Source organism: Hippoglossus stenolepis, chromosome 11 (genome assembly GCF_022539355.2).
Source record: "Hippoglossus stenolepis isolate QCI-W04-F060 chromosome 11, HSTE1.2, whole genome shotgun sequence".
NCBI lineage: Eukaryota > Metazoa > Chordata > Actinopteri > Pleuronectiformes > Pleuronectidae > Hippoglossus > Hippoglossus stenolepis.
In genome coordinates this window covers 22128174-22152190 of record NC_061493.1, presented here as the reverse complement: position 1 = coordinate 22152190, position 24017 = coordinate 22128174, and the positions used below count along the sequence as shown (strand labels likewise).

At 40.9% G+C, this 24017-nt stretch overlaps 2 protein-coding genes across 2 annotated transcripts; one reads left to right on the top strand and one right to left on the bottom strand.

Moving 5' to 3' along the window:
* The first annotated feature begins 9261 nt into the window (after positions 1-9261).
* Positions 9262-15305, top strand: LOC118118295 (sodium- and chloride-dependent betaine transporter). Its single transcript, XM_035171352.2, has 14 exons — positions 9262-9615; positions 9713-9847; positions 9929-10066; positions 10834-10921; positions 11772-11904; positions 11985-12119; positions 12251-12354; positions 12488-12612; positions 13083-13195; positions 13281-13418; positions 13521-13623; positions 13810-13910; positions 14136-14306; positions 14628-15305. Exons 1-14 carry the CDS (start codon positions 9459-9461, stop codon positions 14739-14741), a joined length of 1755 nt encoding a protein of 584 aa, XP_035027243.2. The 5' UTR covers positions 9262-9458; the 3' UTR covers positions 14742-15305.
* Positions 15306-15354: 49 nt separating this feature from the next.
* On the bottom strand, positions 15355-19789 carry pold3 (polymerase (DNA-directed), delta 3, accessory subunit). The gene is made up of 12 exons (XM_035171353.2): positions 19638-19789; positions 19060-19115; positions 18615-18714; positions 18492-18531; positions 18126-18258; positions 17723-17966; positions 17540-17612; positions 17178-17352; positions 16914-17017; positions 16626-16711; positions 16420-16501; positions 15355-15739 (listed from the first exon to the last, which is right to left on the bottom strand). Exons 1-12 carry the CDS (start codon positions 19692-19694, stop codon positions 15534-15536), a joined length of 1356 nt encoding a protein of 451 aa, XP_035027244.2. The 5' UTR covers positions 19695-19789; the 3' UTR covers positions 15355-15533.
* Positions 19790-24017: the final 4228 nt, after the last annotated feature.

Here is a 24017-nt window from a genome sequence, read left to right as displayed (position 1 = left end):
AAACACAAATATCAGGACAATCTGTTGTTAGAGACAAATCCTCCACATGTATAAATATCATTATATATAAACACGAATATCATAACAATGTTATGTTACAGACAAATCCTCCACATGTATAAATATCATTATATAAATCAAACATTATATATAGACACAAATATCAGGACAATCTGTTGTTAGAGACAAATCCTCCACATGTATAAATATCATTATATAAATCAAACATTATACATAAACACAAATATCAGGACAATCTGTTGTTAGAGACAAATCCTCCACATGTATAAATATCATTATATATAAACACGAATATCATAACAATGTTATGTTACAGACAAATCCTCAACATGTATAAATATCATTATATAAATCAAACATTATATATAGACACAAATATCAGGACAATCTGTTGTTATAGACTAATCCTCAACATGAACAAATATTATATAAATCAAACATTATACATAAACACAAATATCACGACAATCTGTTGTTAGAGACAAATCCTCCACATGTATAAATATCATTATATATAAACACGAATATCATAACAATGTTATGTTACAGACAAATCCTCCACATGTATAAATATCATTATATAAATCAAACATTATATATAGACACAAATATCAGGACAATCTGTTGTTAGAGACAAATCCTCAACATGAACAAATATCATTATATAAATCAAACATTATACATAATCACAAATATACCGACACTGTGTTGTTATAGACAAATCCTCAACATGTTGAAATATCATTATATAAATCAAACATTATATATAGACACAAATATCAGGACAATCTGTTGTTATAGACTAATCCTCAACATGAACAAATATCATTATATAAATCAAACATTATACATAATCACAAATATACCGACACTGTGTTGTTATAGACAAATCCTCCACATGTACAAATATCATTATATAAATAAAACATTATAGATAAACACAAATATCACGACACTGTGTTGTTAGAGACAAATCACCAGCATGTATAAATATCATTATATAAATCAAACATGTATAAACACGAATATAACAATGTGTTGTTTGAAACAAATCCTCCACATGTACAAATATCATTATATAAATCAGACATTATATATAAACACAAATATCAATGACAATGTTGTTAGAGACAAATCCTCCACATGTATAAATATCATTATATAAATCAAACATGTATAAACACGAATATAACAATGTGTTGTTAGAGACAAATCCTCCACATGTACAAATATCATTATATAAATAAAACATTATAGATAAACACAAATATCACGACACTGTGTTGTTAGAGACAAATCACCAGCATGTATAAATATCATTATATAAATCAAACATGTATAAACACGAATATAACAATGTGTTGTTTGAAACAAATCCTCCACATGTACAAATATCATTATATAAATCAAACATTATATATAAACAGAAATATCACGACACTGTGTTGTTAGAGACAAATCCTCCACATGTACAAATATCATTATATAAATCAAACATTATATATAAACAGAAATATCACGACACTGTGTCATTATAGACAAATCCTCAACATGTATTAATATCATTATATATCATATAGATAGATAGACAGGTAGATGTATCCATATATAACAAATTATAAAGCAAACATTATATATAAACAAACATATTGTCCTACAAAGACATGTTGTGTGGACAAGCTTGGTTAAGCCCATAAAAAACACATTTCCAACTCAAGATCCCATGGGATCAAATCTGCGTCACTGCATTACTGGAAAATATGAGGTAAAACACAAGAGGAGTCCAAGTTTCCATTAAATGTGCAACCGTAAAAAACGGTGTCTTTAATGTTTCACGTAATAATAAAGTGATGCAAGCGGACACAGTTTAAGACGCGACGCAGTGTGGAAGACGTGTGCTTTGTCTATGAGGCTTTACTGGGAACTTGAGGAAAATATTATCAACACTGGAGCGGTGGTTACGCCCAAATGAGGATATAAGTGTAGCCTGTGAGTCAGCTGTCTTTAAGGCTGCTCTGCTGTGGAGCTGCAGCTGTGAGACCTACATCAAAATGCATAATGTCTGACCTCACTCCACAGATGCTATAATGGTGCAAAAAGCAAACCACAAGTGGCCGAACACATTTTCTGGCCACTCCCCGAAACACAGAGGGATATCCTTTTTCAGTGCCCACGGCTCTTAGATACCAGTTCTACTGGCCCACTTGTGTGTTCAGAGGGTGTGGAACACAGACCACATTGTTTCCTGTTCAGCGTTATATGGGTCTGGTATAAAAGAAGGAAACAGAAATATGAGCTGGTTATGTTTTCACCCCTGTCAATCTGTTTGTTTGTAAGTAGTATTACGCAAAAAACTACCAAACAGATTTACACGAAAGTTGGGTGAAGGGTGCAGATCAGGGAAGAAACCATTGAATTTGGTGAGGATCCAGGAATTTCGCTTACTTTCTTTAACATTGTAAGTAATTAATGAATCTTGATGAAGACAATCAGGCACATTTAGGGATATGAGATACAAGATATGATATAGATATTTGTATGTCCATAAATGTATCTGAGCTCAATATGTAATATGGTGATAAAGTGGACAATCGGCCTCTGCGGAGGTACGTGCTCTCCGAGTGTCATTCTTGTTTCATACGGAAGCTTCTTTACACATTTTGCTTTGGAATGAGAGTCCACACTGAATCATTAACTGATGATACTGAGCTGTTTATTTCAGACCCCCAGTCCACACCCACACATAACTGAATCCTAACTGTGTATTAAAGGGCTCAGCCATTGTTTTCATTGAGTAAAGCTCCCGAGACATTAAAATAAAAGTGTAAAAGATCACATGGCACATATTATACGATGTAGTTAAGACAAACAGTTGATATAGCACAAAATAAAAAAATTGATTTAAATAAATGTATATTATTCAATTTAAATACGTTCATATAAGTGCCACTAGTATATTTGTTATATTGTAATAAAAAGTGACGCTAGTAAAAGTACTTATTGTGCAGAATGATTTCAGAATAACATGTTAGATGTCTTTTTTGTTTGATAAGTGGCTTGAGGCGCTAAAGAGAACAGCACAGAAGTGAAAACAGGTTTTCTTTCACATTTAAAATCAAATGTGCTGATGACTGCATTTGTCAAAACTTCCCATGAACATCCAACAAAAATAAATTAGAAGGGTTGTTAACGAGGTTTTGCTCACATGACTTAATTACCAGATTAAAATAGGAACGAACAGCTCCTCTGGGCATTGTAACATAAACCCAGCATCGGTCCTTCACACTGGAATTACTGGTTTTGTAATTTGTCACCTTAACCTGAGGGCAGGGTGAAGTCAAATGAAGGTTTATATTATTACATTATTTTTGCTATCAAAAGCAGCAAAGATGGAAATCTTTGCACTTTGGAATAGGAGAATTGTGCCGGGTATCGACCTTGAGTTGCACCTCTGTGCAGCATCATCCAAACCTTCAAAGTTAACATCATTTACATGAGAGGAGACATGGTGTTTATTTGCTTTTCTCTAGTACAAAAGGTATTTATGCCTCAGCACCAGCGACAGGTTGCAGGCATAATGTTTTCAGGTTGTTCGTCGGCCCCATTCTCGTGAACAGGATACCTCAAGAACACCTCGAGGGAAAGTCTTCAAATTCGGTAAGAATGTGTCTTCGACTCAAAGATAAACTGATTCAATATTGGTGGTCAAAGGTCAAAAAACTGTTTTGGGCGTCTTCAACATCATATCTCAATTTTGGGTTATTACCAGTTAAATGTCACTGAAGGGCAACACCTCCTCCAACACTTATAGTCTGACATTTCCACTAATAGATTTACAATGTGTGATTCCTGGTCTTTAATCAAAGTATATTTATCAGTTTATGTTGTTTTCTAATGACTGATGACGAATGACTGGTACTATAGCCAGCTGGTCAGCTAGCTAATGTTAGTTCTGAGTCAAAGCTGGCTAACTTAACACTGACTGTTCATATTTAAAACACGTCACCTTACATGTGAGGAGATGAATTCACGTGATCGTGATAAAGAGAAAAGCGTGCGGGCCGGTGGAGGCTAACGCCGGGCGACATTTTTTAACCCGTGCCAGTGTTTGTGGCTTTGTTGAATGACAGTCGTTAGGGTGCAGATCAGGGAAGAAACCATTGAATTTGGTGAGGATCCAGGAATTTCGCTTACTTTCTTTAACATTGTAAGTAATTAATGAATCTTGATGAAGACAATCAGGCACATTAGATGTAATATGTATAATAAGTGACAATCGCCTCTGCGGAGGTACGTGCTCTCCGAGTGTCATTCTTGTTTCATACGGAAGCTTCTTTACACATTTTGCTTTGGAATGAGAGTCCACACTGAATCATTAACTGATGATACTGAGCTGTTTATTTCAGACCCCCAGTCCACACCCACACATAATTGAATCCTAACTGTGTATTAAAGGGCTCAGCATCAATTTAAGCCTATTAGTTGACAGCTGTGACTTAGTTATTATGGTCTTGTATAGCGTGTTGATGTACTTTCATTGTTAATGCATTGGGCTGCAGGCATGGATTTGTTTTGAGGAGACAAACATGTTCATCTGCATCCTGTGTAAAGCTTGATCAGTGTTTACCAAACGGAAGAAAAAAAAAAAGCAGGAGAAGCCTTTGATAATTCAAATCATTCACTTTCCCCCCAAGAAAGTCTGAAAAGGTATTATCATTTGATAGAAAGCCTTTGTAGTCATTGTATTGTAGAAAATACAATATAATGGAGAATATTACTCCTGGTTGGTGCATTAAAGTTAAACAAAAGTTGGATTTTATATTAAAGAAAATTGAAAAAACAAACAAATACACACACTAAAGAGGCAAAATATACAAATAAAGTTCCTTGAGGTTCATTAAAAGTGAAAACAAAGCCTCTGACTCCTTGAGTCCATGAGCTCGAGCTGTCGACAGATCTACGTCCACCATGTCCAGGTACGTCACAACACTGGCACGAAAAGAGAGGGAGTTTTTGCTGCCGAAATCGTAAGTTAGTTCAAGGCCCAAATTTGACAGGTCCTTCAGAATGAATGTAACAGGCGAGCAGGGCAGCTTGATTTCAAACAGCTTGGAGAGGTTAGAGGCGATTGTCTCTCACTATCCCTCCGAACCCTGAGGCTCACTCACTCCCAGAACACATGAGAATAACTAACTGCTTTCAAGGTAGTTTCATGTAGTTAAGACAAACAGTTAATACAGCACAAAGAAAGATATAGATTTAAATATATATATTATTCAATTTAAATACGTTCATATAAGTGCCACAAGTATATTTGTTATATTGTAATAAAAAGTGACGCTAGTAAAAATACTTATTGTGCAGAATGAGTTCAGAATAACATGTTAGATGTCTTTTGTTTGTTAAGTGGCTTGAGGCGCTAAAGACAACAGCACAGAAGTGAAAACATTTAAAATCAAATGTGCTGATGACTACATTTGTCAAAACTTCCCATAAACATCAAACTAAAATAAATTAGAAGGGTTATTAACGAGGTTTTGCTTGCATGAATTCACTTAATTACCAGATTACAATAGGAACTAACAGCTCCTCTGGGCATTGTAACATAAACCCAGCATCGGTCCTTCACACTGGAATTACTGGTTTTGTAATCTGTCACTGTAACCTGAGGGCAGGGTGAAGTCAAATGAAGGGTTTTGTGCCGGGTATCGACCTTGAGTTGCACCTCTGTGCAGCATCATCCAAACCTTCAAAGTTAACATCGTTTACATGAGAGGAGACATGGTGTTTGTTTGCTTTTCTCTAGTACAAAGGTATTTATGCCTCAGCATCAGCGACAGGTTGGAGGAATAATGTTTTCAGGTTGTTCGTCGGCCCCATTCTCGTGAACAGGATACCTCAAGAAAAAAAAGTATGCATGTGACTGAAACTGCACTGATTGGTGGAGGCATACAATCGCATAAGTGGAACAGAGAAATATCATTTTTGTTTAAAAGATAATTAAGCCGGCATCTCGACATCCTGACATTAATGTTAGTATCCATGCTGCTGTTTTTGTTACTCACTTGCTACCGAAGTGTTTGTCTCTCTGGCTTGTAAAGACTCCGGTCATGTGCCATGAGAGCACGGGCAGGCAGGTCGTTAAGTGACAGACAGGTACGCCCACCAATCATTTCATTTGGTCTGAATGAAGTGATTGGTCGTGCTTCTTACAGTCCTGCGAGGACCACAGACCACTTGATTTATTGGGGGCTATCGGGACGTGAAGCGGATTCAAACAAATAAAGATTGTTAAAACGTTATCGTTAGCTCATTTGAAAGCATAATATACATTTACAGTTTTCATTTAGCTGACGCTTTTATCCAAAGCGACTTACAATAAGTGCATTCAACCATGAGGGTACAAACCCAGAACAACAAGAATCAAGAAAGTAACATTTCTTCAAAAAAGCAAAACTACAAAGTGCTATAAGTAAGTGCCATTTAAGTGCTACTAAATTGTTAGTTTAAAAATGTTATTCAAGGTATAGCGAATAGTCGGAAGATGTGTAAACTTTCTGATGTCCGGATGTCCATAGGGAGCTCATTCCACCGTTTAGGAGCCAGGACAGCAAACAGTCGTGATTTTGATGAGTGTTTAGCAGTGAGGGAGCAACAAGCCGATTGGCCGAAGCAGAGCGGAGCGAACGGGCTGGGGTGTAACGTTTGACCATGTCCTGGATGTAGACTGGACCCGATCCGTTCGCAGCACGGTACGCAAGTACTAATGTTTTGAAGCGGATGCGGGCAGCCACTGGTAACCAGTGAAGGGAGCGGAGGAGCGGAGTAGTGTGAGTGAATTTAGGTTAAAGAGCAGTCGAGCTGCTGTATTCTGAATGAGCTGCAGAGGTCGGATGGCACTAGCAGGTAGACCTGCCAGGAGGGAGTTACAATAGTCGAGGCGTGAGATGACCAGGGCCTGGACCAGAACCTGGACCAGAACCTGCACCGCCTTCTGAGTGAGAAGGGGGCGTATTCTCCTGATGTTGTACAGCATGAATCTACAGGAACGTGTTGTTACAGTAATGTTGGCAGTAAGGGAGAGTTGGCTGTCGAGTGTCACACCCAGGTTCCTAGCAGTCTGACTGGGGGTTAACACGGAGTTGTCAAAGTTAATAGTCAGGTCATGGGTGGGAGAGTCTTTCCCTGGAAGGAAAAGTAGTTCAGTCTTGTCAAGGTTAATTTTCAGGTGGTGTGCAGACATCCACTGAGATGTCAGACAGACAGGCAGAGATTCGTGCTGCTACCTGTGTTTCAGATTGGGGAAAAGAGAGGATTAGTTGGGTGTCATCAGCATAGCTATGGTAGGAAAAGCCATGTGAGTGAATGACAGAGCCGAGAGAGTTGGTGTACAGAGAGAAGAGGAGGGGACCCAGGAAGAAGGTCAGGAGCGATAGACTGGGGAATGTGAGGTGGGATGGGGTCAAGGGGGCAGGTGGCCGGGCGGAGGTTACCAAGGTAAGAACTTGATTGGGAGACAGGGGGGTGAAAGAGGAAAGTGAAGGGGATGAAGATGAAGTTGATGGAAATGTAGTTATAGAAGGAGGATTAGAAAATGAGAAGCGTATGTCATCTATCTTTTTTGTAAAGTAGTTGACAAAGTGGCTTGGTAGAAGGGAGGAGGGGGACTGGGGGGGTCAAGGAGGTTGGAAAAGATGGAGAAGAGTTTTTTGGGGTTAGAAAATGAGGATTGAATTGTAGTTTGGTAAAAAGTGCTTTTGACTGTGGAAATAGAGGCAGAGAAAGAGGAGAGAAGAGACTGATAAGTGAGCAGGTCGTCCGGGTGTTTAGATTTCCACCATTTCCTTTCTGATGCTCGCATAGTGGCTCTGTCGGCACGCACCGAGTCAGACAACCACGGAGCTGGGGAGGACTTGCGGACCAAGTCAAGAGAGGAGGACAAAGTAGAAAGGAGAATGTCTGTGGCAGAGTTAGGATGCATGAGTGAGAAGGAGTCAGTGGAAGGGAGGGCTGATAAAACAGAGGAGGCTAGAGAGGCGGGAGAGAGGGAACGAATGTTGCGATGGACAGGTCCAGAGTCTGTTGATGTGGTAGGGTTGTCAGTTTGAGATAGTGGGAGAGAGTAAGAGATAAAGAAGTGGTCAGAGACATGAAGTGGGGTTACAGGGAGGTTAGATGTTGAACAGTTTCTGGTGAAAATATAGTCAAGGTGGTTACCGGCTTTGTGAGTAGGAGGGGAAGGACTGAGTGAGAGAGCAAAAGAAGACAGTAAAAGTAATAGGTCTGATGACGTCTCTGTCTGGATGTTGAAGTCACCCAGAAGGATAAGTGGAGGCCCATTTTCTGGGAAGTTTGACAGGAGGACGTCTAATTCCTCCAAGAAATCTCCCAAAGAACCTGGTGGCCGGTAGAGAACAACAATAGTTAATTGTACCGGATGAGTAACTGTCACAGCATGGAATTCAAAAGACGTTGGGGTAAAAAGTGGAAGCGGGTAGAGAGAAAAACTCCATTTGCGGGAGATGAGTAAACCTGAACCACCAGCCCTACCAGTGGGTCTGGGTGTGTGGGTGAAAGAGAAGGCAGAGGCGAGAGCAGCTGGGGTGGCTGTGCTGTCCGGTGTGATCCAAGTCTCAGTGAGAGCAAGGAAGTCAAGCGGTTGCTGGGTAGCAAAGCCAGAGATGAAGTCTGTCTTGCGGGTAGCTGACTAGCAGTTCCATAGGCCCCCTGTGACAAGATGTTGGGTATGTGTGGAACGGGTGGGATAGATAAGAGAGGAAAGGTTACGGTATTGGTGTGAACGAGTGCAAAGCCTATAGTATCTACGAGTAGTAATGCGCACGGAAAGTATACACATATTCAAATAAAAACAGCAGCTTTATACTCAGCCTCCCCCGAAGACTTCGCACGATGAGTCTTCACAGACGCTGAAGCTGACGCGTCAAACAATTCCTGCTTTTTAAACCAGAGTTGATGATGGTTGGCTACAGCTGTGCTGACCACACCCCCTGCTCAGGAGTCAATCAGGCACCAGGTGGTAATGGCCCAGCAATAGAAACTCAGCAGAGTTCAACACTAGAGAAACTTGTCACTTTAATCAGTGATCAGGTGAGTTTCCCAAAATCTCCTAATTTGCCAAAAACTGATTATGGACAAAGTCTATTTACCTCAAAAGGTAGAACGTAAAATAGAACTTAGTCCTTAACAGAATTGGAATAAAAATCTCCAGTTTCAATCCAGCAGAGAGTTGATGGGCTGGTCTCTACACTCAGAGATGCATTGATTCATCTTTAGATTTAGTGAGTTGAACGACTGGTTTGTTCTCCTGAAAAGAATGTTGGTATGTTCACAAACTGTCAATTAGGGAAAGTGAGACTTGCAAAAACTCAGAACAGCAGTTGGTCCCTGACGCCAGCATCGAGCTGCTCGACTGAGAGATGAACAGAGAAAAAAGGAAACGAGAGAATCCGAGCGCCGATGGAGACAGAGGACAGTGGGCCAGTAAAGCTGAATATATTCTGGTCGTGGCTGGAAATGTGGTCGGTTTGGGCAACGTCTGGAGATTTCCGTACCTCTGCTACAAGAACGGTGGAGGTGAATAACTGCGCGATGCAACCAGGATTTTTGTTGTTGTTGTTGTTGATGAGAGTTGAGTGAGTTCCACGACCACATGTCTGTGTTTTGACTGCAGGCGCCTTCCTGGTGCCGTACTGCCTGTTAGCTGTGGTGTGTGGGATACCTCTGTTTCTACTGGAGACTGCGATGGGTCAGTACACGCAGGAGGGATTCATCACCTGCTGGGGGAAACTGTGTCCACTGGCCCAAGGTGAGTTTACATCAAATGCAAAAACGGCATTAAACCGTCAATAAAGCAAAATTTGCATCACGTGTTTGATTTTTATTCCAGGGATTGGATATGGATATTTCATGATGAAGCTTTATGACTTCAGCTACGTTCTAGTCCAAGTCTGGGCTATTTTCTACCTGGTGTTCTCGTTCAGATCTCAGCTCCCGTGGGCCAACTGTGACAACCACTGGAACACAGGTTCATCCAGACTTCATTCTTACCAGAAACCTTTGTCATTTGTGTAATACATAATGTAGAGGGAAGTTGGGTAATCTGGGACATCGGGTATTGTGATACACCCACATTTACGATGCCAGCTGTGGGTTGGAATTCAGGCTTTTAGCCAAGCGGCCTCTTGATCTTTTCAAAACAGAGGTAGGAGCAGGGGGTGGAGCCTAACAGAGAGCTCGAGGACACCTACACCTGCGTACTGGACGTCTGCCAGCTGTCAATCACACAGTATCCCCCACCAATGCATACAGAGCTTTATTTTATACAAGTTGGTTTGTTGGTTTGTAAACAAAATTACAAAAAAACCACTGGACCGATTAAAACCAAACTTGATGTTTGATGTGGACGAGGTCAGGGAAGAACCCGTTGAAGTTTGTTGTGGATCCAGATAAAGGGGAAAGATAAGATATTAAGGACGTGTGTGCAACTTGGTGCAGCTTGATTGAATTTACGGGGACTATGTGCTCTGCTGAGTCCCATTCTAGTTTTATCAGAATTTGCTTTTTTTTTTTTAAATTGGTGATATACATCTTGAATATGAGATTTAGGATTAAGATTTAGGTTTTTTACCAGATTATCTAACATGTTGATTTAACGTGTTAGAAGATATCACAGTCATTTGTCCCAGATTACCTGAATTCACCCGTGGAGATGACCACCATCATTGTTATAACATATTTCATGACAGAAGTTCCTCTCTCATTTACCGTGATGAAATCCTTCTTTGTTCCCAGCTAACTGTGTCGGTCTTGAGTTTTCCAATTCATCGAATGTGACGGGAAATCTGCACAACACCACCTCTTCTGCGACTGAGTTCTGGGAGTGAGTCTCTTATCGATCACTAATCACTTCTTCACTTTTCATGCTCTGACAATGACTCTCTGCTATTTTAAAGTTAGATGGTTTGATTTACCCCAAGGTCATAATCAAATATTTGGAAATTGATCACTGTTTAATGACGTATACATTTAAATACCTATGTATGTATAATATAAAAATCATGTTTGAGATGAACATGTTTAAATGAAGATGGTTTTGCGAATATGAGTAAATATATTAGAGAAAAATCGTTAATATGAGATCAATAATTATCACGATTGATGTCAAATCATTATTTCTTTCAATTTTACAGATGTACTCTTTTCTCTTTAAGGGCAGAGAAAGAGAAACACTTTCAAATCTGAGGTAGAACACTGAAACTAATGATGTGTTATCCCTCCTCACCATGCTTACACAAGGTCTCAGCAATATACCAACATATACTGAACTTTTGTTGTATTGCTAATTATAAAAATGATTTAGTGATAATTATTGTTGTTATTTTATCACCCAGCCTTACATGTTACCGTCAGCTAAAGCTCTCGGCTGTACTCTTGCTGTTGGTGATTTTTTTCTTTGACATTTTTGGATTCATTGGTAACTGGACAGTTGAGAGAACCATGTTCTTGGATGGGACTGAGCCCAATGAGGACTTATATTATTGTTTTGATTGAATTTTCAAAAAGTCCTCTTTACTGGCTCTGAAACGAGCGGTAATGACTGAGGATGTGTGTCAAATCGTTTTGAAAGACGTTTCTATTCATGTTTTGTTTTCTAGAAAAATTTTAAAAAATCAATCACATTTACATGATACTAGTATTTTGTATTTTTCACCAACTCCCCTTCTGGTCAGACGGCGGGTGTTGGGCATGTCTGGAGGGATCGAGGAGCTGGGCAGCGTCAGGTGGGAGCTGGCTCTGTGTCTTCTCGTCAGCTGGGTGTTCTGCTACTTCAGTATCTGGAAAGGCGTCAGATCCTCCGGGAAGGTCAGTGGGAATATTTTTGAGATATTTTAAAACCGAAAGAATGATTCAAGACGATGTTCAAAATGTCCGTCTCTGTTCAGGTTGCATACTTCACAGCTACGTTCCCCTACTTGATGCTCTTCATACTGCTCATCAGAGGCCTGACTCTCCCTGGAGCTTGGGATGGGATCTACTATTACCTGTATCCAGATGTGAAGAAGCTGGCTAACCTTGAGGTGACCACGTTGATATGATGCTAACTTTGGAACGACTGGGGTTTTATTAAATTAATTGTTTTGACTTTCTTTCATCCATACATGTGTTGTGATTGTACAAACAGTCGAGTTACAGAAGTGTGTTTTTGCAGGTGTGGCTAGAGGCAGGATCTCAGATATTCTTCTCCTACAGCCTGACGATGGGGACTCTCAATGTCCTGGGCAGCTACTGTAACTACAACAACAACTGTTACAAGTAAGTCAGACATCACATGCACTTTCTCCTGTAGTGAGGTTACAAGTAGGTTTTGCCCTCGTGCATATTCTTCTATCGTGTTTGTCTGAGCAACAACAACAGACATGGCCTCTTGTGTGTTTGACCCCTACAGGGATTGTTTTTGGCTGTGTCTGCTGAACAGTGTGACCAGTTTTGTTTCTGGATTCGTCGTCTTCTCTGTTCTTGGGTTCATGGCTCAAAAACAGGGCGTGAGCGTCGACAAAGTGGCCGAATCAGGTAACTCAGCTTTTACAGCGCTTTCAAAACTGCCTCGTTTGGTCCAGACCTTTTGGAATTTTCAGTTTGGTCCAAACCAAAATAACTGGTGTGGAACCGACGAGCCACAACTCAGTCCGACTAAGAGGTGGTCTCAGTACGTTCAGACTTTCTGACCAATCTCAGGAAGTTGAGACGGCATCAAACATTAGAAGAAGAAAAAGAAGAGGAAGCAGCTGCAGTCTTCAGCTCCGACGATATGTTTGAACCACAAGGACGTTCATGTGGTGCATTTGAACTAGTGTTAGTACTGTGCCTGAAGGTGCTGATGCCGGTAGTAATACCATTGATTTTCAGTGGCAACATAATTAACAAAACGAAAAGATTCATTCATTTTCTCCATTTAAACAGAAAGACTGCTACTCCCTAAAAGTCCACGTTTACCCAAACAGAAAGTATCGACTCTCTCCTCATTTCCTTCTGAACCACAGGTCCAGGTTTGGCCTTCATCGCCTACCCACAAGCAACAGCTATGATGCCTTTGCCACAGCTGTGGACTGTCTGCTTCTTCCTGATGCTCATCCTGTTGACTGTCGACACACATGTGAGATTTGCTGCACTCCCCATGAATTAGTTGAAAGTCAGACACAGAAATCCCAGCGTGAGCTCGTTTCATTCTCTCCCCACAGTTCGTGACGGTGGAGAGCGTCATCACCTCGGTGAGCGACCTGTTTCCGAAGCTGTTTCACGCTCGAGGGAGACACGAGGTCTTTGTCCTCGTCATCTGTTTGTCCTTCTTCCTCCTACATCTGACCCTCGTCACTGAGGTAAAGAAGATATTGACGTAAAAAGATGGCTTCACTTTAAAACGTATTGTTTTATAAATGCTTCTCCAACATTACGTCTATTCAGTTGTCTTTGTTCCACAGGGAGGCATTTACGTATTCCAGCTGATTGATTATTACGGTTGCACCAGAGCCTGTCAGGACTTCATGGCTGTAGCCGAGTGCCTGGCTATTGCCTGGATATTTGGTGAGAAAAGACACTTCTAAATTAACTTAATTATGAGTTTCTACCTCCACCCAGGAGGTCATGTGTTTTTACCCTTGTTTGTTTGTTCGTCAGCAGGATTACGAAAAAACTGCTGATGATCTTGATTTAATCAAATATTTAGTGTGTGTGAAAATGACCTAAATGAACGATGTGAACTTCCCTCAGGTGCTGACCGCTTCAATGACGCCATCAAGGACATGACGGGACAGAGGCCGTTCATCTTCTTCAAGCTGTGCTGGAAATACATCGTTCCTCTGCTGTCACTGGTGAGTCAGAAATGAAGTCTCTCCTCGCTGGCTGCTGGGGATTTCTTTAGCAGTTTCACTTTGCTCAGAGAATTTGAATTTGTCTTCCAGTATCTCTGCAGAAAAGCTTAATTTGCTTGATTTGCATGCAAATTTTATATATTTGTACATTTCAGTTTAATCACAATACATGTATTCAGCTCTGTTATTATTGTTTCATGTACAGCACGTCCCTGTTCTTCACAGATTTCCTTCATCCTGTACATGGTCGATTACGAACAACTGAAGGTTAACGACAGCTACACCTACCCTGACTGGGCGTACTCCCTGGGATGGGCCATGACCCTGTCCTCTGTTGTCATGGTGCCTCTGTGGGCAGCTGGACTGATGTGTGTCACACCTGGAAGCTTCACACAGGTGAGAGTCACAGGGGAGCTTTGGTTCATATATCACAGGAGAAAACTAGACGCCAGAGCCGAAGGAAAGAAGAACTAACCGACAATTATCTAGAAACCTCAACAAAGGGCTGAAAGTTGTGGACAGTGACTGAGAAACTTCACCAAACTCATCCATAAATCTAATTATGCTACGACTTGTTGATTTAAAATTACTTGGGTCGCCAAAAAGTGAAGCAGGTGTCAGAGGGGACTTGGGTCCATGCACACGCTCAGATCTTCTCAGATGTTCTGTGGTTAACAGTCTTCTGGAAACTCATCACCTTTTTTGTTTTGTTCCCAGCGTTTGTCGGTGCTCTGTCGTCCGGCTGAACATCCAACCCACCAGACTGAAGGTGGAAAACTGAGTGAGGACGAGGTGACTGTTGAACTGAGGTCATCTGCTGCGAAAACTTAATAAAAGCTGCACGTGTCAGCTGAACACTGATGGAACACTAAGATTTTATTGTTTTTAGTTTTCTGCCTTTTTAAAAAAAGGCAATGCTCTGAGGACTGGTTATGAAGATTTCCTTGTTTTTATAGGAGGAAGTAATTTGTTAAATTAAATTCTATAATTAGAATGTCACCCAGTAGAGCGCAAACCTGTCAAGGCCCCGATTTGAAACCAGTTAAATTCACTAGATCTGGATTTTTTTATTTGGATCTGCACCAAATTAAACTCACTTACGAACTGATACAGATAAGATGGATTTCTTTCATCAAGATCCACAAATTATTCTCGAAAACGTTGAAACACGTCTCCTCTAACGTTAGAGGAAGTGAAAAAATATTCCTGGATCCGCCGCTGATCCAGATCTGCACCTTGACCCATAATCACACCCTTCCACCAGGTCTCATGGAAATCTGCCCAGTGGCTTTTACATAATCCTGCTATTAAACAAACAGACGACTCAACTCTATGTAACTCAACATTACAGTCTGCAGAACGTAGTTTGACAATTAAATCTCTCCTTGAACCAAACTTCTTATATTTAAGAAATTGTTGCGTTTATTTTGAGACAGGACGTGTGTTTAGTTTCCGTCAATATTTATTAAGTCGGCCTCATATTCACATTTTAAACTGATCATGGTACAATTTAAAAAAAACTTAAACGTTTGTCATCCTGAACTGGACACGTCCACGTAATGTGTTTCAGTTGAGATCCTGAGTCTGTGCTCGTTGTGTCTTTGTTTCTGACTCCGTCTCCTCTCATTTCTTTTGGAAAAATCCCATAATGGAGGCTTGTTTAGATCCTTTGTTTGCGTTCGCGGACGTTTTCTTCTGACTTTTCTTCTGGTCCTCTCTGTTGCTCGCTGGGAGCTTTGCTGGGAAGGGATTCTTCGCAGGTTGTCTGGTGGCCTGAAAGTCGTCCTCGGCCTCAGAGTACGACTCGCTCTCGTAGCCTTTCTCCGTCACTGGGGAGGAAATAAAACAAAACCAGATTTAATAAACAAGACAAATCAACCTACAGTAAAAGTGCAGGCGAGTGAGGTACTGTGTCTTTTTTGTTTTAAAAAGGTAAATTATGTCATGTGTTGTTCTGACTGTTAAACCGTAGGAAAAACAAATGTAATATTGGACTTGATTGGTTTTATTATACTTTATATTAAAAAGGTGTTTGCTGTATTTTGTTGAATCCAACTCATACACTTATTTATGCATAATGTGCCTTTTAAAAGCAACTAAATACACCAGGTGTCAAACGAATTAAAGTTGAAAAACATACTTACATTATTAAATTACAATTAATGGACTATTTTGTTAATAAAGTAATTGTTTAATTAATCATCTATTTTCCTTAATTTGAATATTTGTTTCATTTGAAGAATCTATAACAGTAATCTGAAAACTGATTAATCACCTCACTGAGATGATCTTTCTGAACTGTGTTTACTAAAACCCATAGTTATAAGATAATAACGTTGTAAAGACAAATATAAAATTCTTTAAATGTTTTGCTTGTTCTTCAACAAATTTAATCAAATTTTAAGACATTAAGAAGTTTATAAATAATAAATAATAGTCAAACTTAATTTCACTGTGACTTTCTTAGAATAAACAGTAGCATGAACACATGAATGGATTGGTGTCGTACCCATGCATCCTTCATCGTCCAGGAAGGTTTGAGATTTCAGGACTCGTCTCCTCTTCCTTATTTTCATTCCAGGGAGACTCGGCTTTAGAATAAACATGAAAACATGAACATTAATAATTAATAATTAATTAACCATCCAGTGATAAATACAGAGAAAAGACGATTAGTGGAAAACATGGACTTGATAAACCGTCTTAAACTCTTACACGTGAATGTGAAACAGCCTCGACCTCCTGTTTAGGACGTGGTGACGGTTCTTTGGTTTCCATCGGCTGTGGAGAATCTGGAATGACTGGACACGACAATAAAAGATTAGTTTCCTAAAAATTAAACTTGTTTCTTTTTCAAGATCTTGAATAATCTGGCTGTACAATTTAAATAAACCCATCAGTTTTCCTGTCAGGACCATTTTTGACTTGAATTGTTCAATGATGTTTTTTAAAATAAAAAATGACTGAATAGAAATAAGAACGAGGTGAAGGTTAAGATCTCACCGTCTTCATCGCTGCTGTCTGGTTCAGGTTTTTTAATCCTTCGCCTCTTTTTCTTCTCCATTTTTTCCTCCTCGCTGTCAGAATCCTCCATTCGCTTGGTTTTGCTTTAAAATAAAGTAAAAGCCATTTTTGACCATGAAGAACAAATACTTTGCACATCTCTACATTTCTACATGAAAGACGTCTCTTAACAACGTTTCTTCTTGATTATTTCTATTCATATTTCCACAGATTTACCTCATGATAATAAAAACAAACACAAACCTCCTGGAGTCTTTCTTCACGTCTTTCTTCACGTCTTTCTTCACGTCCTTCGGCGGCGACGGTGCAGCAGCTTTTGGTTTTTCTTCAGGTTGTGAACTCTGATGTCGCAGCTCGGCTCCGCAGGTCGACGGAGCTGCTGCTGCTTCTTCCTCCTTCACAGCTTTGTCTGGTTTCTCTGAAGAAAACAAAGACATCGAATTAATGTCCTGTGAAACCTGAACCTCCATTAGGACTTGGGATTTATTTTTTATTAGAATAACTTCAGCTCTGTTGCACAGACAACTAGAAATAAAGTAAATGAAATGTGGAGTAAAAAAATCCCTGAGACTATATGTGTGTACATCAATGTGAATATTACTCACTTGCCGTCTGATTCCCGAAGAAGTTTGACATTGGATTAACTTTTGCAGCTGGTTTGCTTTTAGAGGCGACAACCTAAAATTTAAAACACAATTATAAACCTCGATTTAAATCCTTCTCCTCCTCTGGTTGATTAGTTTTTGGAGAGAGAAATTGATTTACACCGAAGGAAACAAAGCCAATACCGCAGGAGCCTCTTCTTTCTGTTCCGACTTCACCTCTTTGTCCTGGTTCTTGGTCGTGGTTTTATTTGCAAACATTCCCATGATGCCCTTTGGCGGTTTGGTGGAGGGTTTTGAAGCCAGACCAACCTCTCCGTTCACGCCGGGTCTTTTTGCCACCGGCTCTGGCGAGGGAGCGCGTTGTATTTCTCTGGTCTGCTCCAGAGAAGACGTGGGCCCTGCACTGCTGCAGTGGATCGCACTGTATCTGCAAATCAAGAGAGAGGAAAGAGTCAACTACACATCGGCACCAATCCTAAATGAGCTGGGCCACTTGGGCCACTTGTGCCACTTGTGCCTGGTGAATTGCAAGGTAAATGTTTTAAAAACCAAGTCTATCCCCATGGAAACAATGTGATGAACGTACTTGCTGCAGTTCTCGAAGTTGTCCTTCACAGCATCGTAGTCCACACTGTACAGGGGGCCGCTGTCCTTCAGTAGAGCTTTCTGGACACTGTAGACATGGACACTGACGATCAGGCTCATCTTGGCTTTAACGTCTGTAGAAAAACAACAACAACAAGTTAGACACTTACCAACCCCTGAATAACCATAATGGAAACAGATATCCTGACTCATGCTCTCATGGTCTAAGTGCACAAGAGCGCGGTGTTAAATCATAGTTACTCATCATACGTTTGCTGGAAATAGTCTCATTCTACTTTTCCCGCATCAGGACTAAAAGCAGAAGAGTAACTACTAAACACCGCTGCAGGAAACAATCTCTACACACCTTCCAGTTTGTCCTCTCTGACAACGGACACCTTGTGGCTCTGAAAAAACAAACACAGCATCAATAGAAATCGATCAACACAGGTTTCTCATTTCCCGTAAAGATGAAAACAACGCGACTCACTGCTTGTCCGTTGTCCACGAACTTCCCCGACACAAGATACGTGGCGTGGAGCTGAGCTGAACTCTCCTTCCTCTTGTGGTCCAGGTAGTGGAAGAGCATTCTGAAGACAAAGCACAAGTTGGAGTCATTTTTATCACTCGTCACATTCGGAATGACTCGAGGTCCCGTGGGTTAGGGTTCTTCTTCTTGTGTTCTTCGTGGTGCTGATATTACACTGTAATTATTATAGTTAAGAAAATCTCAAACACTGCAAAGTTTGGCAGGTTATTTTCTATAAGGAACAAACATAAATACATCATAGTACCAGTATAAGATGAAGGGATACTGAGACAGTTACTCAGTTTTACAGATTAAAAGCAAAAACACAAACTGATATATTAAAAATACATATAAATCCTAATCATCATATTTAGTTGCATATCAGAGGATGAGGAGGGACACTCACTGTTTTGCTGTGTTGACGTGGACTCCAAGTGTCAGACTGAGCCACTTATAGGTCACCTGGGGAACACAGAACAGTCTGTTGAGCACATTATTAGGGACAGCAGGAGGACACACAAAGAGGTGAGGGGAACTTTAGGGTTGAATATGTGACAGAGCAGTTTTTCTCCTGGTCAAACAGGGACGATGTGAGCCGAGTGTCGAACCTGAAACTAACCTCTTCGTGGTGAAAGATTTCACATTAGTGGTCAAATAATGTTCAAAATACAGGTGGATAATAAACTTAGGATTTATCACAATAACCTGTGCTGTACAGTTTGTCCTGAACCAACCGATCTGACATGTTAAACACATTTATCGAGATGATTCTAGAGCCGAATTGTTCAAAACACACGTACGAATGGTATAAAGTTTGATTTTAAACCGTGCTCGCACATAAATTGGCCTAAAAAGACACGCAAACGTTAAACCGGGAGTTTAGTGAACGGAAATCCACAGCAGCCCACACGCCGGGGGACGTCAGGTCGCGTCGGCTCCTGCTCGGCCCGCGTCCGCACGACGGGAGAAGAAGAATTCACTTACGATCTTGTTGTGGTCGTTGACGTATTCGTCGATATTGTCTAAATACAGCTCGTCCATCTTTCCACCGCTGACTGGGAAAAGTGTTCCCTGCACCGGTTTCACTGCGCGGGAAGTCTGTTTACTTCCGGTTAAATGTCACATGACTGCTCCCCTGTTTCCGGTGGTGGAAAGCCTCGCTCCCTCTACAGGTCACCACGGGGAACAGCAGTTTGTTTGAATACCTGGTGACACTCATTTATTATCAATAGTAATATTAGTTATAATGTCCAGTGTTGAAATGCAACAAAATATATTCATTTCATTTATAAATTTCAACATATCAGTGTTTTCTTTATGAAATCTGCTATACAAATAAAGTTTGATTGATTGATTGATTGATTGATTGATTGATTGATTGATTGATCGATAATACATTTTTGAAGCACATTTCATAATTTCATTGTTACTTTATGTTTATTGTCTCTGAGCTGTGAAAATACCTGTCAAATACAAACTGGCTCTTTTTAATCAAAACTACCGACTGTGAGTCAATCCACAGGAAACAAAGATTATTTAATGGTTTGAGGATAATTATCATTATTTTAAATAGAGAAACTAACTGGCCAGGAAATGGGAATATGCGGTTCCCCCGGCAGCAGCTCAGTTATAAATGGAGAGGCTCCTCTAACAGTAGCAATTATTACTGCAGCAAAACCAAGTCTATATGAATTTAAACATTTTAATGAGCTGTTGTGGGAGAGATGTTCTGGAAGGACAATGCTGATGCATTAAAGCGTCAGTGGCCTCATCGTCAACTGTAGGTTTTTCCACACAAATCACCGGTCAACACGAGGCCGACTTCCTCCCAGAGTCTCGTCCCCGTTTGTCTGCATCAGCTGAAGCTCATTACAACTGGAAATGAGACGAGTGGACGTGTTCGCACATCACGAGTCAGTGAGGGAGAATCTGGGGTTTGGAAATAAGCGTTAGGTGATGGAGCAGAATGAAAGCAGCTGCCCTTTCAACCACAACCTGTCGTTAATCGCTTAGAGGTGAATTCACACCGTCCGCCTCGGGGGGGCTCTAGGTGCAATTTGTGGCTAAAGCAATAATGGAAAATCAAAGCTCATCTGTTCTGAGCATTGATGGGTCAGAGTTGCGGATTTAACATCAGCACCCTGGAAAAAGGAAAAGAGGACAAACGGTGTTGGTATCGTTCTATAAACCAGAATGAGAAGATCATTGTGTCACGTTGGGATGTGTCTGAAGGTCAGCCCCCACCTCTCTTAGCTCTCACCCACAACCCTTAAAACACCTGGATATGGATGGATAACTTCTCTTTTAACATTAGGGAACTTTTTCAGTCTTCAACTTGTGTAATTATTTCAATCCAAAAGCCACGAATGTAACCAGAGTCACAAGTGAGCGAACTGGACGTCATTCACCTGCCAGGTGTTCTTTTCATTTTTAAACATCGTCCCTGTGTCGCATGTTTCCACCGTTTGTTCCAGTGAATCACAAAGAAAACTAGTCAACTTCTAATAGTTTTACTGACTGTGCTTTCCAGATCTGGCAACATGATCCATCACCCCCCCGATTTAAAATCTTACAACCTCGTTTAAGAAGCTGCAGACAAACACCGTGCAACCATTTGCTCCTTTTGCAAATTAAAACCAAAATCCCATTGAAGCAAAGCCCAAAGTAAAAATGTTTCAATGTGGACACTTCAAGCAAAAGTATTTCTCCCAGAAATGAATCTGATTTGATGTCTGATCCGGGTTGAACCTTGATAATAAGTTCTTTTATCGCTCATATCATAAGAGGGCAAATGCAAAGTATTTGGAAAAGAGAAAAACAGTTTCTTTTCTTCTGATATGTAAATATCTTTTCATGTCTTCCCCGCTGTTCCCTGGCCTCTGATATCACAGTTTGATTCCCCTGCTGCGCCAGATCCACACAGAGATATGTGCTTTTAGGGAAATGCATAAGGAACGTGTCAGATATCTCTCTGCAGATGCGTTTCAGGGACCTCAGCTCTCCGCCAGGCTTCAGGATTGCCTCTGCTGAAAACTCTGATTAGTTTTTAAGATTTCAAAAGCTCCAAATGCCAGCTGCTCCGAGGGGCAGTTATCTGCTTAGAGCCAGAGCTGCCGACCTCCTCAGCCGTGTGGCGGCAGGCCCGCCGCCCATCACGGCACTCAGGGAACCGGACATGTGTGAAATAACATAAAGATCAGATACAGAACCACAGCAGACGAGTGACGTGCGGCGCAGCCTCCTGCAGACGCTCAGACTCTTTCTCATGTCAGCGACCACACGTTGACATGTCTCAGACCACAGACCAGCACAGCTGATGAGATTCTTTCCTTCTGGTAAACACAAGTGGAGAGGATAGTTGTCATCGGATACGACTTTAGATCTGAATTGGAATCGTCTTCTCTGCAGGTTGTGAGACACAGTAACAGATTCAAGTCTCCTTCAATACAGCAGGGTGTTCATTTTGTAAATTATGATCCTATTTAGAGTTAAATTGTCAAAAAAGCACAATATGAGTGTAGTTTCCATTAGATTGACAGCTCTCAGTCAGGCTCCACCCCCTGCTCCTCCAAATATGGTTACTTTTGGTTTCAACAAAGACAAGATGGCCCTGAACACGATTTAGAGGCTTCAATACAACAAATAACAAACCAGTGGGTGATGTCACGCTGGGTCGACACCTGGGACCAGTTAGTTTACAACATAGGAAGAAAGCTCCGGTTATACAGAGAATACATTTCTCTGTAACACGTGAATAAAGTTGTTTGCATCTAAAATCATGTCCCTGTCATCAACGACCTTAGTGATGATCATTCCAGTAAACTCTGGTCTCTCCCAGTCTGATCCAGTGACCTTGCAACCATCAGCCTCATTTTCAAACCACTTGTCTTCCTCCAATCTGAATAATAATCAACCAGCCCGGATGTCACAGACTCCCCCAACTCTTCATATGATGAGAAAATTCTTCTATTAGCATTGAAATTACACGGTAGCTTTCACCGCCGCCTGTTTCCGTCCTCCACGGAGAGGCTGCGGCGGCCGCGCCCCAGGCCCAGTGTCAGGCTCTGTCAGGGGGGACAGTCATTAGCCGCTTCCCCCCTGAGGAGCTTTTCTCCCTCAGCATCCGTTCCACTTCAGCCTCAGCCCTTTGTGGCTCCCGCTGATAAGGCTGAGCTAATATCTACTGAGTCTGTGGCTGCACGGGAGATGATAAACACAGGCTGAGCTGCCGGCCACTCCATCAGCACAATAGCAGCTGGATTCTCTCCCCCCAGGCTGTTATGTACAATAGAGGCGAGTGTATGCACGGCCTGAAAACCTGCAGGCGCCTGAAACAAAACACGAGACAGTGAAAAGGTGACAGATTGACTTCCTGGTCCCAATGGCTGTGGCATAAATACAATGTGATGGTTTGAAACCCGGCTGCAGCCACAGTCCAGACGAAAAAAACGTCCTCGGCAAAGATAATAAACCTGTGTGTTCAGATTACTCATCATCCTGAACAACAGGAGCTGAAAATCAAATAGCCACAAAAATACCTGCAGTGTTGAATCTGTCACCGATCACAGAATGAAGCTTAGATTATAAATCAAGCGACAGGTTTCTGCTTCTTGATTTCTCAGACGTGAAATACATCCGTCCTGCACATGAAGAAACACTTATTATATTATTTATTATTTCTGGAAACTAAAAGTGTCAGCGAGGACGAACAAATCCGAGAAATCAGTCGGGGAAGTTTTGGGAATTAAAACCTGAAGCGTTGAGAAATATTTAAGATTCCTGCAGCGAATCTTCTCGTCTCTCATGTTTTATTTCCGTGGCTTCACACGGATCCAGAGTCGTAACAGGTAGAAAAACATGCTGACGAAACATGGAGCAGAATCAGATGCAGGGATTTATGAGAAAATAAGCGTCCTCCTGTTATCACGCTCATCGGCCTGGAAACTGCTCCACTTATGTGTGTTATTCATACATTCAAACAAACAGCCCATAAGCATTTTAACAACAACGTTTACCAAGAAGATTGAATTTTGTGGAGTTTTTTCCAAATAGCGGATCCACTTTCAGAATAAGAATAATTTCAAATGTGCTCAGACTCACACCCACATTTTCATTTTAGCACCAAACTACTACATGACGGATTTAAAAACCACTGAGGCATAAGGCTGGAGATTTGTCTTTGTATTTAAAACTGAATCGCTGATGATTTCTCTTTTCTTACAAAGAGCGGATGCGTTTATTTTAAATCTTGTGTTTTCCAATGAGTATTATAAACAATGTGCTGCCAATATACATTTTAAATGTTGTTAAGCTCCTGTTTATTTCTTTCGATATCAAGTTTCCCTCTCTCTCCTCTGCGCTCAC

What these genes read in the sequence shown, in the direction of transcription:
- LOC118118295 (XM_035171352.2), top strand. Translation starts at nt 9,459, where the DNA reads ATGAACAGAGAAAAAAGGAAACGAGAGAATCCGAGCGCCGATGGAGAC. An exon ending in GCGTCAGATCCTCCGGGAAG is followed by an intron (nt 11,905 to 11,984) that starts GTCAGTGGGAAT and finishes GTCTCTGTTCAG; the next exon opens with GTTGCATACTTCACAGCTAC. An exon ending in TACAACAACAACTGTTACAA is followed by an intron (nt 12,355 to 12,487) that starts GTAAGTCAGACA and finishes TGACCCCTACAG; the next exon opens with GGATTGTTTTTGGCTGTGTC.
- pold3 (XM_035171353.2), bottom strand. Translation starts at nt 19,694, where the DNA reads ATGGACGAGCTGTATTTAGACAATATCGACGAATACGTCAACGACCAC. An exon ending in TCGTGGACAACGGACAAGCA is followed by an intron (nt 18,532 to 18,614) that starts GTGAGTCGCGTT and finishes TTGTTTTTTCAG; the next exon opens with AGCCACAAGGTGTCCGTTGT. An exon ending in GGACGATGAAGGATGCATGG is followed by an intron (nt 15,740 to 16,419) that starts GTACGACACCAA and finishes TTTCCTCCCCAG; the next exon opens with TGACGGAGAAAGGCTACGAG.